The 16,881-nt window shown below is 63.7% G+C and overlaps 1 protein-coding gene across 3 annotated transcripts; it reads left to right on the top strand.

The window, feature by feature from the left end:
• Positions 1-819: 819 nt before the first annotated feature.
• AMPD2 (adenosine monophosphate deaminase 2) lies at positions 820-15,089 on the top strand. Of its 3 annotated transcripts, none has more exons than XM_036343851.1 (18): positions 820-1,242; positions 5,833-5,963; positions 6,149-6,279; positions 6,965-7,033; positions 7,122-7,233; positions 7,387-7,633; positions 7,857-7,998; positions 8,116-8,205; positions 8,366-8,495; positions 8,634-8,828; positions 8,909-9,040; positions 9,241-9,404; positions 9,669-9,795; positions 9,883-10,046; positions 10,272-10,392; positions 10,623-10,796; positions 10,954-11,064; positions 11,164-15,089. In XM_036343851.1, the coding sequence occupies exons 1-18, from the start codon at positions 1,233-1,235 to the stop codon at positions 11,371-11,373; spliced, it is 2,460 nt and encodes an 819-aa protein (XP_036199744.1). In that variant the 5' UTR covers positions 820-1,232; the 3' UTR covers positions 11,374-15,089. The 3 variants fall into 3 exon arrangements, with proteins under 3 accessions (XP_036199744.1, XP_036199742.1, XP_036199743.1); XM_036343849.1 differs by lacking the exon at positions 820-1,242 and adding an exon at positions 1,912-2,181; XM_036343850.1 differs by lacking the exon at positions 820-1,242 and adding an exon at positions 1,913-2,181 and having other exon boundaries at positions 7,447-7,633.
• The last annotated feature ends 1,792 nt before the right edge of the window (positions 15,090-16,881 follow it).

Below are 16,881 nucleotides of genomic sequence, written 5' to 3'. Positions count from 1 at the left end.
GGCTCCCACAAGGTGAAGAAATCGGAAAAAGATGAATTGCCTCTAATACACTTAATTACGTCCAGTGACGTCCTGGGGAATTCCCCAGCAAGTCCCTTTGGGTAGGATTCTGGGCCACTTGGGAGTGAGGGTGCTGGTTGGGGGGGAGGGGGTGTCTGTAGTCCCCCAAACAGCCCAAGTCTACTTGCGTGTGGGCTGCGAGGTGAATCAACCCGTGGGAGTGTTAACAGGGAACCAACGCCAAGGCCAAAGCCATAAAACACAAATATTAACGGGGTAGTAACTGCAGGCCAGGCCCTGTGCTAGGCGCTCACATCAGCTCGTTTATCCCAACCACCAGCCTGGAAAGCGGGGTCTCTTCCACTCGCTCTACAGACGAAAATAGTTCAGCTAAGTTAAGTAACTTTCCCGAAGGCGGCCAGGAAGCAGGCGGGGGAGTCCGGAATGGAGCCCGGGCGTGCTGGCCACACAGCCCAGCTCGTAACCTACAAATATAGAACCAAATGTGGGAAGGGGAGCCAGGACGCAGGCACACCCTGCCCGCCTCCGCCTGCCAGGAGGAAACAGACACCGGGGAGAACGCCGGGGGCAGGGCTCCTGCTCGCCGCGGGCCCCGGCACCGGAGGGCGGCCCGTCTCGCGCTGGGTGTGGACTTGGTGCCATCGCGCCTCGAGTGAGGTCGTGCGATTGCTCCATCCCGGTGCGCGGCGCGGAGCTGACGCACGGAACTCGCACTGAGCCCCGCGGGCGGACGGCGGGGCCGCGGCCCACGTGGTGCTGGGAGCGGAGCCGATGGCGGGGGCGGGGCCGGCCGCGCGGGGGCGGGGCCGGGGCTGCGGGACGCGGGCCGGCGGGCCGGGTGTCGGTGGGGTCGCACCTGTTGCGTCAGTCCCCGGCGGGCCGCTGCGGGGGGCCGCCCCCCGGACACCCGGAGAGCGCGCCGAGCAGCCCAGCCGAGCCCCGCCCCGCCCCGCCGGGAGCACGTGGCCGGCCCGCCTCTGCCGCGGGGCCGGGGGTCTCCCAGCCAGTGCAGCCGCCCGGGTCCGCCCCCTGCCAGCTGGCAATTTTGAAAGACCAGCCTTCCTGCCCCCATCTCGGTGCCAGGGCCGGGGCTCCTGGAGCGACTGGGCCGGGGTCTGGGCTCCGGCTGCCGTCCCCTCCCTCGCGACCCGCGCTTCCCGGCGGTGCAGACCCCGGCTGGCGGCCTCCGGGTCCCCCCCGGGCGCGGCAGCATGGCCTCGGGTGAGTGTGTGTCGGTGCTGGGGGAGGGTCTCCGGGATGGAGCCGTGCCGGGGCCGGGGCGACGCGAGGATGGGGACCCGGGGAAGGCGGCCAGCGCCCCGCGGGGCCGGCCCGGAGCGCCGAGCCTGGTGCGCAGAGACGGAGGGAGAACGAGGGGAGATACCGCGTCTCCTTCCCAGGCGCCCGGGAGCCCGCCCCCGCCTCCCCGCCTTCCAGAAGGTGGCGGGGCCGGGCAGTGGAATTTCCCCAGGACGGCCCCTCCCCACCGGACCCGGTTCTGGGTTCTACCCCTTCCTCCCCGAGCTGGCGGCCCCGGGGCTGGGGTTCAGGGAGAGAAGGAAAACCCGGGACTCTGGCCCGGAGGGCTGCGGGTTCCGGACCGCGCCTGCCCTGAGCCAAATGCGCTCTGAGCGCGGACTGGGTTCTTGTTTATTTTTAATTTTTTCTCTCCAGGGCGGGCTGGACCAGCTCGCTGGACTTTGAGTCCTGGCCCCGGAGCCCTGGCCGGGGACGCGGGCTCCGGAGGGGGTTGGCGGCGTGCTGGGGGCCGGCCCTTCCCGGTCGTGTTCTCACCTCCACACCCCGGGCCCACGTCACCCCAGGGATGAGGAGGGGAGGGGAGGGGAGCGGAGGGGGGAGGCGGGATCGCGGGCGGGATGGCGGCCCCCCTGCGGAGGTTGCCTAGACAACACGAGGAATCGTGGCCGGGGCCTCTTCCGCCGGCGGGGCCGCGGCTTCCTGCCTCAGTCACTCCCGCTGGGGGCGGGGCGGAGGAAGGGGTTGGATGTGGCCGGGGCTGGCCCAGCTGGTGCGGCTCTGACTCCCCCGCCATCACCGCGGCCAGAGCCATGGCATCCTATCCATCCGGCCCGGGCAAACCCAAGGCCAGATATCCCTTCAGGAAGCGTGCCAACCCGCAGGCCGCCCCTGCAGGACCAGGTGAGTGCGCATCCTGGCCCGGGCGCCGGCCCCGCTCCACCACCTCGCGCCCGGCCCCTGGCCCCTCGGAGGGAGGAGGCCCCCCTGCACCCTCTCTGCGGGGATGCGCCTTGTCCTCAGCCCCAGCTGGCGTGGGCGGGGTGTGGGGAGAGGTGGGGTGGCGGGCCGCCGGTTCCCGTGCCAGGGACGCCGGACTCTACAGGGAGTGGGTGTGGGTGTGGGTGCAGCAAGAGGTGTATTTGCACACGTGTCAGCATGGACAGTGCCGGGACTGTTTGCATGTGGAGTGTGTGAGCGGAGGGGGGGCGGGCGGTGTGGACTGGCCAAGCTGCTGGCGGCTGGGCCTTTGCCAGGCAGGCTCAGGCTGTCTTCCTGAGGCTCGGCCCTCTTGCCAGGACCCCAGATCTCAGCCCCCCTCCCTGGGGGGCTGGCATTAGGGCACACACATTGCTGCCGGGAGTCCCAGGGCTGGGGCTCCACGGTATGGATCGTTGATCGTGTGCTCATTCTTGGTCCGTCTTGTGAGCTTCCTCAGAAGTGTGGGGTGTCCTTGGGTCCAGCCGTGGGGGGCTCAGGCCGGCTGTTGCCCAACCGCTGCGCTCCGCACCCTTTGGTTCGGCTCCCGCTCTGGTAGGCGTCTCTGCACCATTTGGAGCAGGCAGTGGTGCGGCTGCCTGGGCTGTGCTTGCTGAGGGATACCTGCCTGCTCTTTGCTGTCCCCAGGCCTTGTGGCTAAGGAAAGACCACCCCCACTTTGTGACCAGGTCAAGCCAGCCAGCCCCCCCCCTCCCCCAGCAGCTGTCTGTATCTGTAGCCTGGCCATCCACCTTCCGTGTTTTCTTAGACATGGAGGATGCTGGCCCAGTCTGTCCTGAGGGTCTGTGTTCTCTGTGCTCAGGTCTCTGCAATCGGAGGGTGACCCCGGGGGGGGGGGGGGGTCTGTATACTCTGGGGTGGTCACACAGGGGACCATCTGCTACGTGTAGGTCAAAGCCTCTGGCACCTTTCTGCCCACGGAGGCAGTCCTTGCAGTGAGTGAGGGCCTCCCAGTTAAGAGGGTGGGCGGGATGCCAAGGCCCTTGGAGTTGGAGTGGCTGGCTTTTGGTTGACCCCCAGCCCCGTGAGAGGGTATGTGACATATGGTGCCGTGGCTCGGACGCTGGGAGAAGGGAGTGCGGAGGTCACTGTCTGTCTGTCACCTCCAGTGCGGTGGCCTGGCAGGAACCGGTCCGGTTACCCCCAGCATTTCTGTGGAGGCCTGGGCCACCCCGCTAGGAGAGGAGGGTGAGATTGGCGCCTGTGACTCACTCTGCTGACCCCTCACAGACCACGCCCAGGCCTGTGGTTGGCCTCCCTGGAGGGGTTAGAGGTGGGGAGCTGTGTAAGGTCAGAGTTCATGGGCAGGCAAGGACCTTCGGCTCTTACATCTGGGGGCGGGATAGGTGCCTGTCTTCCCTCCTCTTCCTGCCCTGCTCCCTTCCAAGTTAGAGGTAATGTCTCTCCCCCTCTCACCACTCCCCCCGCATCTCCACCCCTGGCAAGTGTGTCCCCTGCTGTCATTCACTGCTCGGCTGCCTTGGCCTGTGCTGGGCCCAAGAACCCCCACCCTCCCCAGTGGGTGGGACTGCGTGTGGGATGTGTTTGGAGGGTCCCAGGGGTTGCTAATCGCAGATTAGGGTGCAGCGTATCTCTGCGAGCCTTATGGCAGCTGTGGCCGGCAGGACGTGACCTGCTATCACCCCCCATAGACAGGACTGAAGCCTGCGCGAGGTAGAGACTTGTGAATAAGCGGGAGCAGTCAGACTCAGGTTCTCCAAACCCTAACCCCTAACCTCCCGACCCCCTCTCCCGTCCCGGGCAGTTGTCCCCAACAGTAGGCTTGGCACAGGGGGTAGGAGGTCTCGGAGGTCTGCTGGGCATCGGGGAGGCTCAGCGACTTTCCTGCCTGGACCGAGCTGCTTCCCCGGCAGCCGCTCCTTCCCCAGGCCAGGCCTGTCTCCCCGGAGGGACCCCATAGCTGGGCCCCAGAGGACAGTGGTTAGGAAAACGGCCACTGGGCAGAGGAGGCTGGATGTGGAGATGGAGGCTGCTTGCCCCCTTTCTCCCCCACCCCCCCTTCCTTGGGGCAGCCAGGTCCCACCCACTCACTCACTTTACCCCAGGGCAGTGCATTTTAAGGAGGCTTGGCCCCTCCCTGCCAGCCTCTCCTGCCCGTATCAGCCCACAGTGCTCCTCCCCTTGGGGGCCCCACTTTGGGCTGGGCCCTGTGAAGGGCCTGTTTGGTTCTAAGGTTCCTCTTAGCCCCAAACTTTGATGATGCTCCTTCCCTTGATTCTCGGGCTCCCCTGAGCTCCCCAGCCCCTGCTCACCGGCATCCCAGGGTCTCCCCTGCCTGCAGCTGCACTTGGTACAGCCCGTGCCGGCCCCTGAGCCGTCCTGGGGGACTGGCTGCAGCTCCACTCAGCAAACAGGCCGGCAAGGGGCACAGGGCTGCTGGCCAGTCAGCAAACAGGCTGGCACGGGGCGCAGGGCTGCTGCCTGCCCGGCCTGGACTCTGCAGGTAGGACCCAGGCAGGCGTGAGGCTGAGTGGGGGCTGGGTCCTGGATCGGGCAGGCACCTCCTCTTCCCTTTGTCCAGTCCTGGGACTCTGGGGCATCGGGGAGGGGCCTGGAGCCTGGAAGGCGCTCTACCTGGGCAGAGCCTCCAGGCTGCCCCTCAGCCACCGGGCAGGGGGGAGGGGAGTGCTGGAGAGGATGACCCTGGGCTGGGGGAGCCCACTTGGTGTGGAGAGCTTCCTTCTGGGAGGGTGGGGCTGGGGAGCCCAGGAGGTGGGCCGGGGTGGGCTGGGAGCTCGGGCAGCCCCTCTGGACCAGGCAGCTCGAGGCCTTCCTTGTAGCCTCCTCGTGTGCAGCTGAGTTCTGCCTCGGGGAGAGACCCTGCTCTCTGGCTCTCTCTTCCCGGCCCTTCCCGGGGCCTCCCGCCCAGATCCCGGCCTCTGAGTGGCGCAGACTGTTTGTGGCAGCTCCCTTTAGAGGGGCAGCCAGCAGTGGGAGGGGCAGGCGGGGCCAGGCCTCGTCTTGGCAGCCCTGGGGTCCTGGGGGAGAGGGCAGGCCTCCGGGGAGGCAGTAGGGTTCCTGCTGCAACCAGGTCCAACCGCCTGCACCTCCTCTTCCCTGGAGGGCTGGTCCCAGGTGGGAGCTGAGTGGCGGCTCCGTAGGTCCGGGACATCGGGTGTGGGCCCTGCCCTCCGAGAGGACGTGCCGTCCAGAGGCAGGTCTGATCCCCACCTCGGCCCTGGGAGCTGCGGGCTGGGGATCGCCATGTTGGCCCCCAGGTCCTTCTGAGCTGCTGGGGCGTGTGCACGCGTGTGTGCATGTGTGTGTGCAGACACACTTGTGCCTGTCTGTAGGAGGTTCATGGGGAGGTTCTCATGGCCCCTAGTCTAGGACTAGATTCTGATTCCTGGAGAGAATGAGTCACTTGGTCTAGGGGCAGACTGGGGTGGGTGAGGGGTCCCCGTGCTCGACTGAAGGTGAGGTCCTTTGGGAGCCTCACGCAGGCTCACCCGCTCCTCAGCCTCTGACACTGGGGAGTGGGGCTGGCCCCGGGCTTCCAGTGCACCCCATGACCCTGGTGTCCTGTCTCCACAGAGGCTCGGGGTGGGCTGGGGGCCCCTCCGCTGCAGTCTGCCCGGTCCCTGCCAGGCCCCGCCCCCTGCCTCAAGCACTTCCCGCTGGACCTGCGCACGTCTATGGATGGCAAATGCAAGGAGATAGCCGAGGTACCCTCTGCCTGGCACCTCACCCTCTGTCCCCATGCTGTCCCCAGGCTGTCCCGTGCCCGGCCCCTAGCCTCTTCCTGGTACCCTGGCTCCTGCCGCCCTCACCTCCTCCCAGACTCTGCCAGGGAGGGCCCCAGGCTGAGGGCCAGGCCTCGCTGATGCTGATCCGTCCTTCCTGCCACCAGGAGCTGTTCAGTCGCTCCCTGGCTGAGAGCGAGCTCCGCAGCGCCCCCTACGAGTTCCCCGAGGAGAGCCCCATCGAGCAGCTGGAGGAGCGGAGGCAGCGCCTGGAGCGGCAGATCAGCCAGGATGTCAAGTGAGCCCGGGCCCAGCCCTGCAGCCAGGCAGCCCGGGGTGGGGGGCTCAGCCAGGCAGCCCGGGTGGGGGGCTCAGCCAGGCAGGTGTGTGTGTAGGGGGCGCAGGCAGGAAGCTGTGTGTGTGTGTGTGTGTGTGTGTGTGTGTGTAGGGGGGCTCAGCCAGGCAGCTGTGTGGGTGGGTGGGGAGGGGCTCAGCCAGGCAGCTGTGGGGGGGGGGGGGGCTCAGCCAGCAGCTGTGTGTGTGTGTGGGGGGCACAGGCAGGAAGCTGTGTGTGTGTGGGGGGGGGGGGTGCAGCCAGGCAGCTGTGTGTGTGTGGGGGGCACAGGCAGGAAGCTGTGTGTGTGGGGGGGATGCAGCCAGGCAGCTGTGTGTGTTTGGGGGGCATGCTCTCTGAGCTCCGTCTCTGTCCCTTTCCCACTCCATCCCCGTTTGGGGCCCACGGGGAGGCAGCACAGGGCTGTGGGGTGAAGCACAGGCCTTGGGGTCAGGCTGCGGGTGCTGGTCTGCCTTCTGCCGTCAGCGTGGCCTGGAAGTCGGTGCCTAACTGGGTGGGTGTGCGTTCTCGTCCCAACCTGGGGCCCGGACAGCACGTGCAGCACGGCGACAGCACACGCACAGCACCTCGCTGGGGCAGGGACCCGGGAGCCAGGGCCGTCACCTGACCTCTCACCCCTCACCTCCAGGCTGGAGCCGGACATCCTGCTTCGGGCCAAGCAAGATTTCCTGAAGACGGACAGTGAATCGGACCTCCAGTGAGGAGGGCAGAGGGCGGGCGCACGGGGGCAGGGGCTGGGCCTGTCCCACTGCTGCTCCAACCCCTTCCTGTCGCCCTCCCTGCAGACTCTACAAGGAGCAGGCTGAGGGGCAGGGAGACTGGGGCCTGCGGGAGCGCGACGCGGTGCTGGAGCGGGAATTCCAGCGCGTCTCCATCTCCGGGGAGGAGAAGTGTGGGGTGAGTGGGCCGGGCTGGGGGCCAGGGGCTCCGCAGTTTGGGGAGCTGGGGGTGAGGCTAGAGAGGGTGCTTCTCTCTCCGGAAGCTGCAGGGGCGGAAGGTCTGGGAGAGCAGCAAGGGCTCCGCGTTTCAAGGTCAGGCCTCCGGGAACAGGTGGGAGTGAGCCTGGCGAGTGTGAGCCGGAGGGCAGTGCCCGCACGTCCTGGTCTGCAGGTGCCCTTCACAGACCTGCTGGACGCGGCCAAGAGCGTGGTGCGGGCGCTCTTCATCCGGGAGAAGTACATGGCGCTGGCGCTGCAAAGCTTCTGCCCCACCACCCGCCGGCACCTGCAGCAGCTGGCGGAGAAGCCTCTGGAGACGCGGACCTACGAGCCGGGCCCCGACACCCCTGTGTCCGCCGGTGGGACCCCCAACCCTGCCCAGGGCCCTGGTGTCCCCAGCTCCCTGAGCTCAGAGCCCAGGAACCTCTGCCCCGCCTGCTCCTTCCCACACCCAGCCTCTCGGCATGGGGGGCGGAGGCAGGGGCGGGATCCATCCTGCTGGGGCCTTGCCGTCTCCCCTCTGCGGGCCCCTGGGCTGGGCGGTGCGTGGTGGCCCTGACTCTGTTCTCCCCCTTCCCCCAGATGCCCCGGTGCACCCCCCGGCGCTGGAGCAGCACCCGTACGAGCACTGTGAGCCGAGCACCATGCCCGGGGACCTGGGCCTGGGCCTGCGCATGGTGCGGGGCGTGGTGCATGTCTACACCCGCAGGGAGCCTGATGAACAGTAAGAGGGGGTGGGGAGGGCTGGGAAACGGGGTGGAGGGGGGCGCTGCATTGGCTGGGGGGGCCTGCAGGGCCCGCTTGGCTTGCTCTCCTCACCCAAGCTCCCCCCATGTGCCAGGTGCTCAGAGGTGGAGCTTCCGTACCCTGACCTGCAGGAGTTTGTGGCTGACGTCAATGTGCTGATGGCCCTGATTATCAACGGCCCCATGTGAGTCCCGCGGTCCCCTCCCAGCCCTGCCCCAACACCTGTCGCCGAGTCCTAGACTCCCGCCGTGTGCTGCCCCCTTGGCAGCCTCTGCCCTGCACCCTCCCAGGTGCCTCCCGCAGGCCCTGAGCCGCGCCCCCGCCCCCCCCCCCCCATCCTGCAGAAAGTCGTTCTGCTACCGCCGGCTGCAGTACCTCAGCTCCAAGTTCCAGATGCACGTGCTGCTCAACGAGATGAAGGAGCTGGCCGCCCAGAAGAAGGTGCCGCACCGAGATTTCTACAACATCCGAAAGGTGGGTCCTCACTGCGGCCGGGCCCGCGCTCTGCCCAGCCTCCCCCATCCAGTACCAGGTAGGAGAGGCCTCTCCATCCCGCCGCCCGGGCCCTCGGCCCTCCCGGCCTCCCGGACCAGCAGCCCCCGCTCCCCCCAGGTGGACACGCACATCCACGCCTCGTCCTGCATGAACCAGAAGCACCTGCTGCGCTTCATCAAGCGGGCGATGAAGCGGCACCTGGAGGAGATTGTGCACGTGGAGCAGGGCCGCGAGCAGACGCTGCGCGAGGTCTTCCAGAGCATGAACCTCACGGCCTACGACCTGAGCGTGGACACCCTCGACATGCACGCGGTCTGTCCCAGCGGCGGGGGCCGGGGGGCTGGGGCGGCATGCAGGCGAGGGGCCAGGGGTGACCTGCCCGTCTCCCCCAGGACAGGAATACCTTCCATCGCTTTGACAAGTTCAATGCCAAATACAACCCCATCGGGGAGTCTGTCCTCCGAGAGATCTTCATCAAGACGGACAACAGGGTTTCTGGGAAGTACTTCGCTCACATCATCAAGGTGAGGCTCTTGGCTGCGAGGGCCCAGCCTTGGGGGCGGCCCTCCCCCTGCCTGAGCGAGAGCCTGGGTATCTGGTGCTTCTGGTGGGTGAGGCGGGTGGGTCAGGGGCTTGAGGAGGCCTGAGTGAGCACACGTGGTAGTGGGTGCGGACGGGGCACCTGGAAGCCCGAGGGTGACAGCTGCCCCACGCGTGTCTCTAGGAGGTGATGTCGGACCTGGAGGAGAGCAAATACCAGAACGCGGAGCTGCGGCTCTCCATCTACGGGCGCTCGAGGGACGAGTGGGACAAGCTGGCACGCTGGGCCGTCACGCACCGCGTGCACTCCCCCAACGTGCGCTGGCTCGTGCAGGTGCCCCGTCTCTTGTGAGTGCCTTGGAAGTGGGCGGGAAGATGGGGCAGAGACCAAGGGCGAGGGCCTGCCTCCTGGGATGGCGGACGGTCTCCTGTACCTCCTGGGCCCTCTCAGTAGGAGGCCCTTCCTGCGTCTGTTCACGGTCTGCCCAGCCTGGCCCACCCCGTAGGTCCACATGTGCTTCTGTGGTCTCGGGCCGGGCTCCGGCCCTTCCTGGCTGCTGGTGCCTCACCGGACCTGACCTGCCCGCGCCTGTGCGCCCGTCTCGCCTGCAGTGACGTTTACCGTACAAAGGGCCAGCTGGCCAACTTCCAGGAGATGCTGGAGAACATCTTCCTTCCGCTGTTCGAGGCCACCGTGCACCCCGCCAGCCACCCGGAGCTGCACCTCTTCTTGGAGCATGTGAGGGGGCGCACGGTTGGGTGTCTGGGGAGATGGCCTGCCCCAGGCCCGGGGCAGCTCAGGCCTGACCCCGGGGTCCCGTGCCAGGTGGACGGCTTTGACAGCGTGGACGACGAGTCCAAGCCCGAGAACCACGTCTTCAACCTGGAGAGCCCCCTCCCCGAGGCGTGGGTGGAGGAGGACAACCCGCCCTACGCCTACTACCTGTACTACACCTTCGCCAACATGGCCACGCTGAACCACCTGCGCAGGTGCGCTCCGCGGGGCCTCCCCCCGCTCACCCCTCGAACGCTGACCCACCTCTGGGCCCACACATGGACCTGCGGCTGCCTCCCTGCCCTCGGGGCTCCATGGCTGTCGCCCGGCAGCAGGAATCTAGCCCCTGGTCCCAGGCCCTCGGTCTCGGGTGGGGGCTGGGAGCCCAGCGAGCTCGGGGCACAGGGAGCTGGGAGCTGACTCTGTCCTCATGCCCCCAGGCAGAGGGGCTTCCACACGTTCGTGCTGCGGCCGCACTGCGGGGAGGCCGGGCCCATCCACCACCTGGTGTCCGCCTTCATGCTGGCCGAGAACATCTCGCACGGGCTGCTGCTGCGCAAGGTCCGGGCTGCACCCCAGCCTCCCTCCCAGGGGCCCCCTTCCCCGACCCTTTGGGCCCCCTCCCCTCCGCAGCCTCCGCACTGAGGCCCCAGCCTGGATCCTGGCAGTAACTGACCCTCCACTGACCAGGCTCCGCCGGGATTCCCCCAACACACCTGCAGCCTGTGTCCCCAGAACCTGGTGCCCCCCAACCCTGAGGCATCTGACCGGCCTCGCTCCCTGTCGCCCAGGCCCCGGTCCTGCAGTACCTGTACTACCTGGCCCAGATCGGCATCGCCATGTCGCCGCTGAGCAACAACAGCCTCTTCCTCAGCTACCACCGCAACCCGCTGCCCGAGTACCTGTCCCGCGGCCTCATGGTCTCACTGTCCACCGACGACCCCCTGCAGTTCCACTTCACCAAGGTCAGACCCCAGGGCGGCAGGCAGGGACACCAGCTCTGGGCTCTCAGGGCTGGTGCTGCCCCCTGCTGGGGGAGCGCAGCAGGCCAGGGCGAGTTCCAGGGGAGGGCTGGCGCCGCAGGGCCTGGGGCCACCGATCTGAGGGAGCCTGCCTGTGCAGGAGCCGCTGATGGAGGAATACAGCATCGCCACCCAGGTGTGGAAGCTCAGCTCCTGCGACATGTGTGAGCTGGCCCGCAACAGCGTGCTCATGAGCGGCTTCTCCCACAAGGTACCACCCCCCTCCCCGCCTCCGCTGGGAAGTCCCAGGGTCCTGGGGCATGGCCCCCCAGAGCCGGCTGCAGCTGCCGCTCCCCCCTACCCCCCGCAGGTGAAGAGCCACTGGCTGGGACCCAACTACACCAAAGAGGGCCCCGAGGGCAACGACATCCGCCGCACCAATGTGCCCGACATCCGCGTGGGCTACCGGCACGAGACCCTGTGCCAGGAGTTGGCACTCATCACGCAGGCCGTGCAGAGTGAGATGCTGGAGACCATCCCGGAGGAGCCAGGCCTCACCATGAGCCCGGGGCCTCAGTGAGCCCGGTCACGGGTGCCCGCATCCCAGCGCCTTGACCATGTTTTGTCCTCGGACCCCCCCCCACCTGTCGTGGCCTCTGCATGTGTTGTTCTCCTCTGTTGCCCTGCATGTCTCCGTCCTCTGTCTCCGTGCCCCCCCCGGAAGCGGGGCCCAGGATGCGCTCCGCCTTTTCTTGGCTCAGGTGGCACCCCATGGCCCAAGTTTGAAGGCCGCCCTATTGGAGGCCCTGTTCCAAGATCCTCCGAAGCCTGGCTAGGGCTGGTTGTGGGGGGCTGGCCCCTCCGGCCTTTGGAGTCCTGCCTGGGCAAGTCTGAGCTTTGGCCGGGGGTGGAGTTGAGCTCCCGTCTTGTTTACGCGGCTGAAGTCCAAGGTGGGGCCTGTGCACATCTGCTGTGGGCACGGGGCTGCCAGGCCTGGGGGCTCGGGCGGGGGTTAGGTAGCTCTGGGCGGAGAGCAGGCGGAGCCCTGGCATCCTGGGCTTGGGCCTGGCAGCGTGGGACCACCACCTCTGCCCAGTCGGTGCCCGGCAGCCTTCTCCGTCCTTCCCCCGGGCCCTGTGCTCCCCTGTCCGCTTCCTGGGCCATGTGTGGGGCCAGTGCCGCTGGAGGCTCCTGGATCTGCCACAGGCCTGGGGGTGGCCTCTCCAATGTGGTTCCTAGAGTTCTGACCAGACCTGAGTCCTGGCTGGTCCCCTGTGCTGTTGTGTGGACTGAGGCCTTCGCTGTGAAATGCAGTGTTTCGTACAATCCCGTCCCACCTAGTGCATGAGAAATAAAGAGTATTTAAGTAAAGAGGCAGGTGGGGTCTCTGTGGGGAGAGGGGCAGCCGGGTCCGTGGCTGAGGTCAAGCCAGGAGCACTGTGGAGGGAAGGACGGGATTTTTAGGGGAGCGACGGGGCCTGGCTGATGTGTGTGCTTGTGCACACGGAAACTGGGAGGGAGAAGAGGCCCATGGGGGGACCCGCCTGCCATCACAAGCCTCGTCCAGCCTGGCCCCTCTGAAGGGGACACTGGACATCTGCTGCAGCCCCATGGCACCGCCTGGGAGATGTGCGCCTGTGCACTGACAAGCAGACCTAGGCCGTGGGCCTCACACTCTGACGCCTGCACGTTCGGGGAGCTTGTTGAAAATGCCACTTCCAGGCCCCACCCTCCGATCCCCAAGCAGCGAGCTGAAGGTGCAGGTGGAAATTGAACCAGCTCGGCTTCTGTCCCGTGTTTAACACACAACATCTGGAGCACCTGCAGGGAGGGAAGTGAGTGTGCCCTGTGCCGGGCAGGGTCCCGGGTTGGCGCCGAGAAGCCTGTCCCTGCTGCTGAGTGGGGCGGATGACGGGCTGGCTGTTTCAGAAGCCATTAGCCCGAGAACAGCGCGATCCGAGTAATTGAAGGCCTGGTGAAAGCTGGCTTCCTCCTCCCCTCTTGTCAGCTTGCTTGGCCCAGCCTGCGGCATCTGTGCCAGCCACCTCCTGGCATGACACTCGCCCAGTGTCCCCGGGCAGAAGCTCTCCTCGTGCCCTTGCCTCCGGAGGTCCCCTGGAGGCCAGGCCTGCCCCTGGCCAAGACCCAGGTCCTCCAGTCGCCAGAAGGCTCTTGTCGGTTTCCTGTCGCCGCGTCAGGGCTGGCTGAGGAGCTAGAGGCTGGACAGCTCTGGCTCATTTCTGTTGGGGAAACAGCAGGTGCAAGTGGCCTGTGGTAGAACCAGGACTGGAGGCCCGGGGAGCTCAGCACCCAGGCTCCTCCACCCCATGCTGGGTCCCCTCTGCCTGAAGGACGCTGCTGTTCCAGGGTGAGGGGAGCTCCTTTCCAAGGCGTTCCATCCATTTAATAATAAAAACGTGCTCGGTCTTCTCTTTGCCAAACAAGGGAGCAGGATTGGAGGATCTTTCTAGGTTCCTTGGAAGGAAGAATTGCCTGCTTCGTGTGCCAGCATCAGGACAGCAAGGACTCCATGTTTACTCACTGGGTTTGTCGTGTGATAGAAGCCTTCATGCCACTTTCTCGTCCTCTGTACAGTCTTCTCGTGTGTGCGGAGTCCCAGCCCCGAGAACACTACCAATTCCAAGCGTTTCTTTGCAAGCTATTTTTTTTTTAAACAACTTGCTTCTGGATTTTTTTGGTTCTTTGAAATCTCTTTCAAACATTTATTGAGAGAAAATATTTTTAAAACAGTCAGGCCTTAATACTTTTTCCTACTTGGAAAGGAAATAATTTTCATCCCAGAAATTTAGAAAATATACAAAAATTGGAACAACAACAGCAAAAAGCCCACTGGTTGACTTAATAGCAACAAATATTTGCTGATCATCTGCATGCCTGCAATCTACGTTTTAAAATATATTTATACATATCTTTCAGTTATTTTTAAAGAAGGTATTTTTGAGTTGCGATATATGTATAATTTTGTGGTTTTCAAATACTTTAACAGATCTTTCCATATTTCATTCAAGTATTTATATAAATCTTAATTCCTGTTCACTGGCCTACAGTGAGCCTCACCATCCCTTGCCATCATAGCTCTTGGTTGAGAACAACTATGGCCCAATGCTGTGAGTGACTTCACTCTGGAGCCACACACTGCTTTCTGGCTGTGTGCCCTTGGGCAAGTTACTTTCCCTCTGTGCCTCCAGGGGGCAGGGCGTACATCAAAGGCCTGGGAAATGGTGAAGACCTGAAAGAAAAACTTTGGGGCTGCAAAATATGAAAAGGACAGTGTCACAATTGATAAGTGTTTAAATGCCTTCCGAACGCTGAGCTGCACGTCAACTTTAATCTTTGTTAAGTTTGGTATCCACAGAAATGTCATTATATTTGAAAACAGTTGTAAATTGGGTTTTTGGCAAGAGTTCCAGACTATGCAGGATGATTGAAGAGAAATCATAAGGCCAAAAAAGAAAAATAAATCCTAGCCAATGGTAAACTAAGTGAGTTACTCATCGTCAAGTAATTTCAAAAGCAAATTCATAAAAGTCCTTGTACATTGAAAGCCAAGAAGAGCTCTATTTGATGAGGGAATGTGGGTGCATTTTAACTTCTGTTCCAAGGAGGGTGGGGCCGTGGGGCATCCGAGGTGGGGTGTGTGGAGGGCTGAAAATGGTCTGGCCATCAGCTCCGCCTGTGGTCTAGCCAGGCTCCTTTCTCCTGCCTGCCTCCCTAACGTTGGGCGGGTTCAGAGCACCTAGGCAGGGGTCTGTGCAACCCTCATGTGGTTGGAGGTTCTGGCTCCAGTTAGAGAAGAAGCTGACCTGGATTTGAAACCTGAGTGTTTCCCGGGGCAAGCCCCCTCTCCTTGACTTCCCAGGTTCGGGGTGCTGTGCACAGGAGAGAGAGTGCAGCCCATTTCCAGCCTTGTATGCAGAGCTAGGGTTCAAATCTAAGTCCACTGGACTCCAGATTCCAAGCGGACGCACAGGCGTGCGGATCTGGAGGACCGGCAAACGCCAGAATCTTGAAAGACCACGCTGTCTGGGAGATCCGAATCCCACATCATCCGAGATGCAGTGAGCGCCACCCTCGGAGATGACAGGCCTTTTGGTCTCGTCAAAGGGAAGAGAGCCGAAATCTGCCAACAGGCTGCCGGTGTCAGTCCTGGGTGGCCTGCAGGACCAATAACCAGCATGTTCTCTTCTGCTGGGAGAGCAGGGCCACCCCGTGTATAGCACCACCCACTGATGGGGGGTGAACCTGAAGAACCGTCTAATAAAGTCATGTGCACTCTCCTGGCCTCTTTGTCCTTACCAGGCTGCTCCCCTGCCCCCGCCCGCCCTCCGGAGTCTCCCAGATCGTCCCCACTGGTCTCTCCTTCCAAGGCCAGTTCTCTGTGTTCTCTGATATTTCAGAGGCCCGTCAACTGCTCCTGTTTCCGGAAAATCTCTTGCCTCCGCGTGGGTCGACCCCACTCCCACTGGTCCTATTTCCTTGCTGTCTCCATCTCCCCCCTCCCCCACACTCATGGGGCCCAATGACAGCTGCTGCTCTGCTCACAGCCCAGAGTCAGGGAGGATTTGGGGACAGGGGCCTGTGCAGGGCAGAGGTGGGGGAGAGGAGAGGAGGGGAAGCTCCTTTGCGGTTCTCCCTGGGCCTCAGTGGGTAAACGGATTAGCAGAGGTCAAGCTGCGGATGGAGACAGTGCTCACTGGCTGCTGGGGGAGGAGGCGGCCCTGCAGGCCACAGCCATCATCTGTCACCGCAGCCAGCAAAGACCCGGCAGTGAAACTGACCCCCTCCGACCCACTCACAGGAGATGCTACTTTCAAGCCTACATCAGGGAATCAAAACTCCAAGCACAGGATTTTCCCAAAGGCCCCCAGCAGTGGCTTGGGAGCGGGGAGTTAGAACAAGTGCCCTAACCCTACCCCTAGCCCTAAACCTACCTCTGTCCCTATCCCTAACCCTAATCTTGTGCCTTTGCCCCAACCACCCTAGGGCTGGGGAGCACAGCTTGGCAAGCAGAGTTCCGGCTGGCATTCAGTCCCTGATCACCTGGGGGCTGTTGTCAGTGCACACCTGCCTAATGTAGGTGACGGCCTGGCCCTGGGGCCCTGGGCACCTGCAGCCTAAGGGGGCACGTGCAGCTGCATTATCACCGATGTACTGGTTCTCCCAGCTGGGAGGTCTTGGCGGCATCCTACAGGCCCATATACATCAGATGAAGCCACAGTCACCCCTGCTCCGTCCCTGGCCTGTCCGGTAGCTGAACAAGGCTCCGTGCCCACAGAGCTGCCCGAGCGCCTCAGGGCTGTTGGGGGTGGTGGTGTAGGTGTTCATGCCTAGGTATCCTGTGTGTCTTGGGTGCTGGAGCCCCCACTGTGAAGCATCCAGATGCGTGGCTCTCTCCTTCCCGCCCTGCCACATCCTGTCTTTGTGCACAGGTACCTGGCCGGGCTGCGTGGGCGCCCGGGTCATGTATAAACCCAAGACTGATGCTCATCGGCGTGCCGCCTTTGTGAGTTAGGAAAAGGTGGGCCCTCTGAGCAGACACAGCCCTGTTAACTCACAGAACCGATGGCATCGTTGGGGAGAGAAAAGTGTGTCCCTCCCTCCAGGTGGCTGCCGCTGTGCGAGATCAAGTTCCTGGGTGCAGGCTGCATTTCAGCTTCCACTTGCCCCTGGACTGGTAGCCTTTTGCAGTTCCCAACGTGTCCATTGGGTGGCGGTACTGAGACAGACTTCTGCCTCAGCTGCTGGCTGGGCTGATGGGGTACCCTCTCCAGGCATCCATGCTCACCTTTCATCCAGTCCCCTCCTCCTCTCTCCCCTCTGACCTCTGTCAGTGTGTTCCATGTTCTAAAACTTGAATTGTCTTATTTCATGCCTATGAAATGGTATCCCATGCCTATACCACAAATATTGTTTAAGGTTAGCTTTAAAAAATACGTTTTCTCAGTGGACTCCAGGAATGTGTCTGTTCCAAGCTCAAGATGTGTAAAACTCAGAGTGGAAAATCCTAATGTATTATGACAAATATTAGAGGGCTATTTAGAAGGCCAGCACTTGTGTGTGTGCATGG

Source organism: Myotis myotis, unplaced genomic scaffold, assembly GCF_014108235.1.
Source record: "Myotis myotis isolate mMyoMyo1 unplaced genomic scaffold, mMyoMyo1.p scaffold_m19_p_18, whole genome shotgun sequence".
In the NCBI taxonomy this organism is placed as follows: domain Eukaryota; kingdom Metazoa; phylum Chordata; class Mammalia; order Chiroptera; family Vespertilionidae; genus Myotis; species Myotis myotis.
This window is presented reverse-complemented; position numbering and strand designations above follow the sequence as displayed.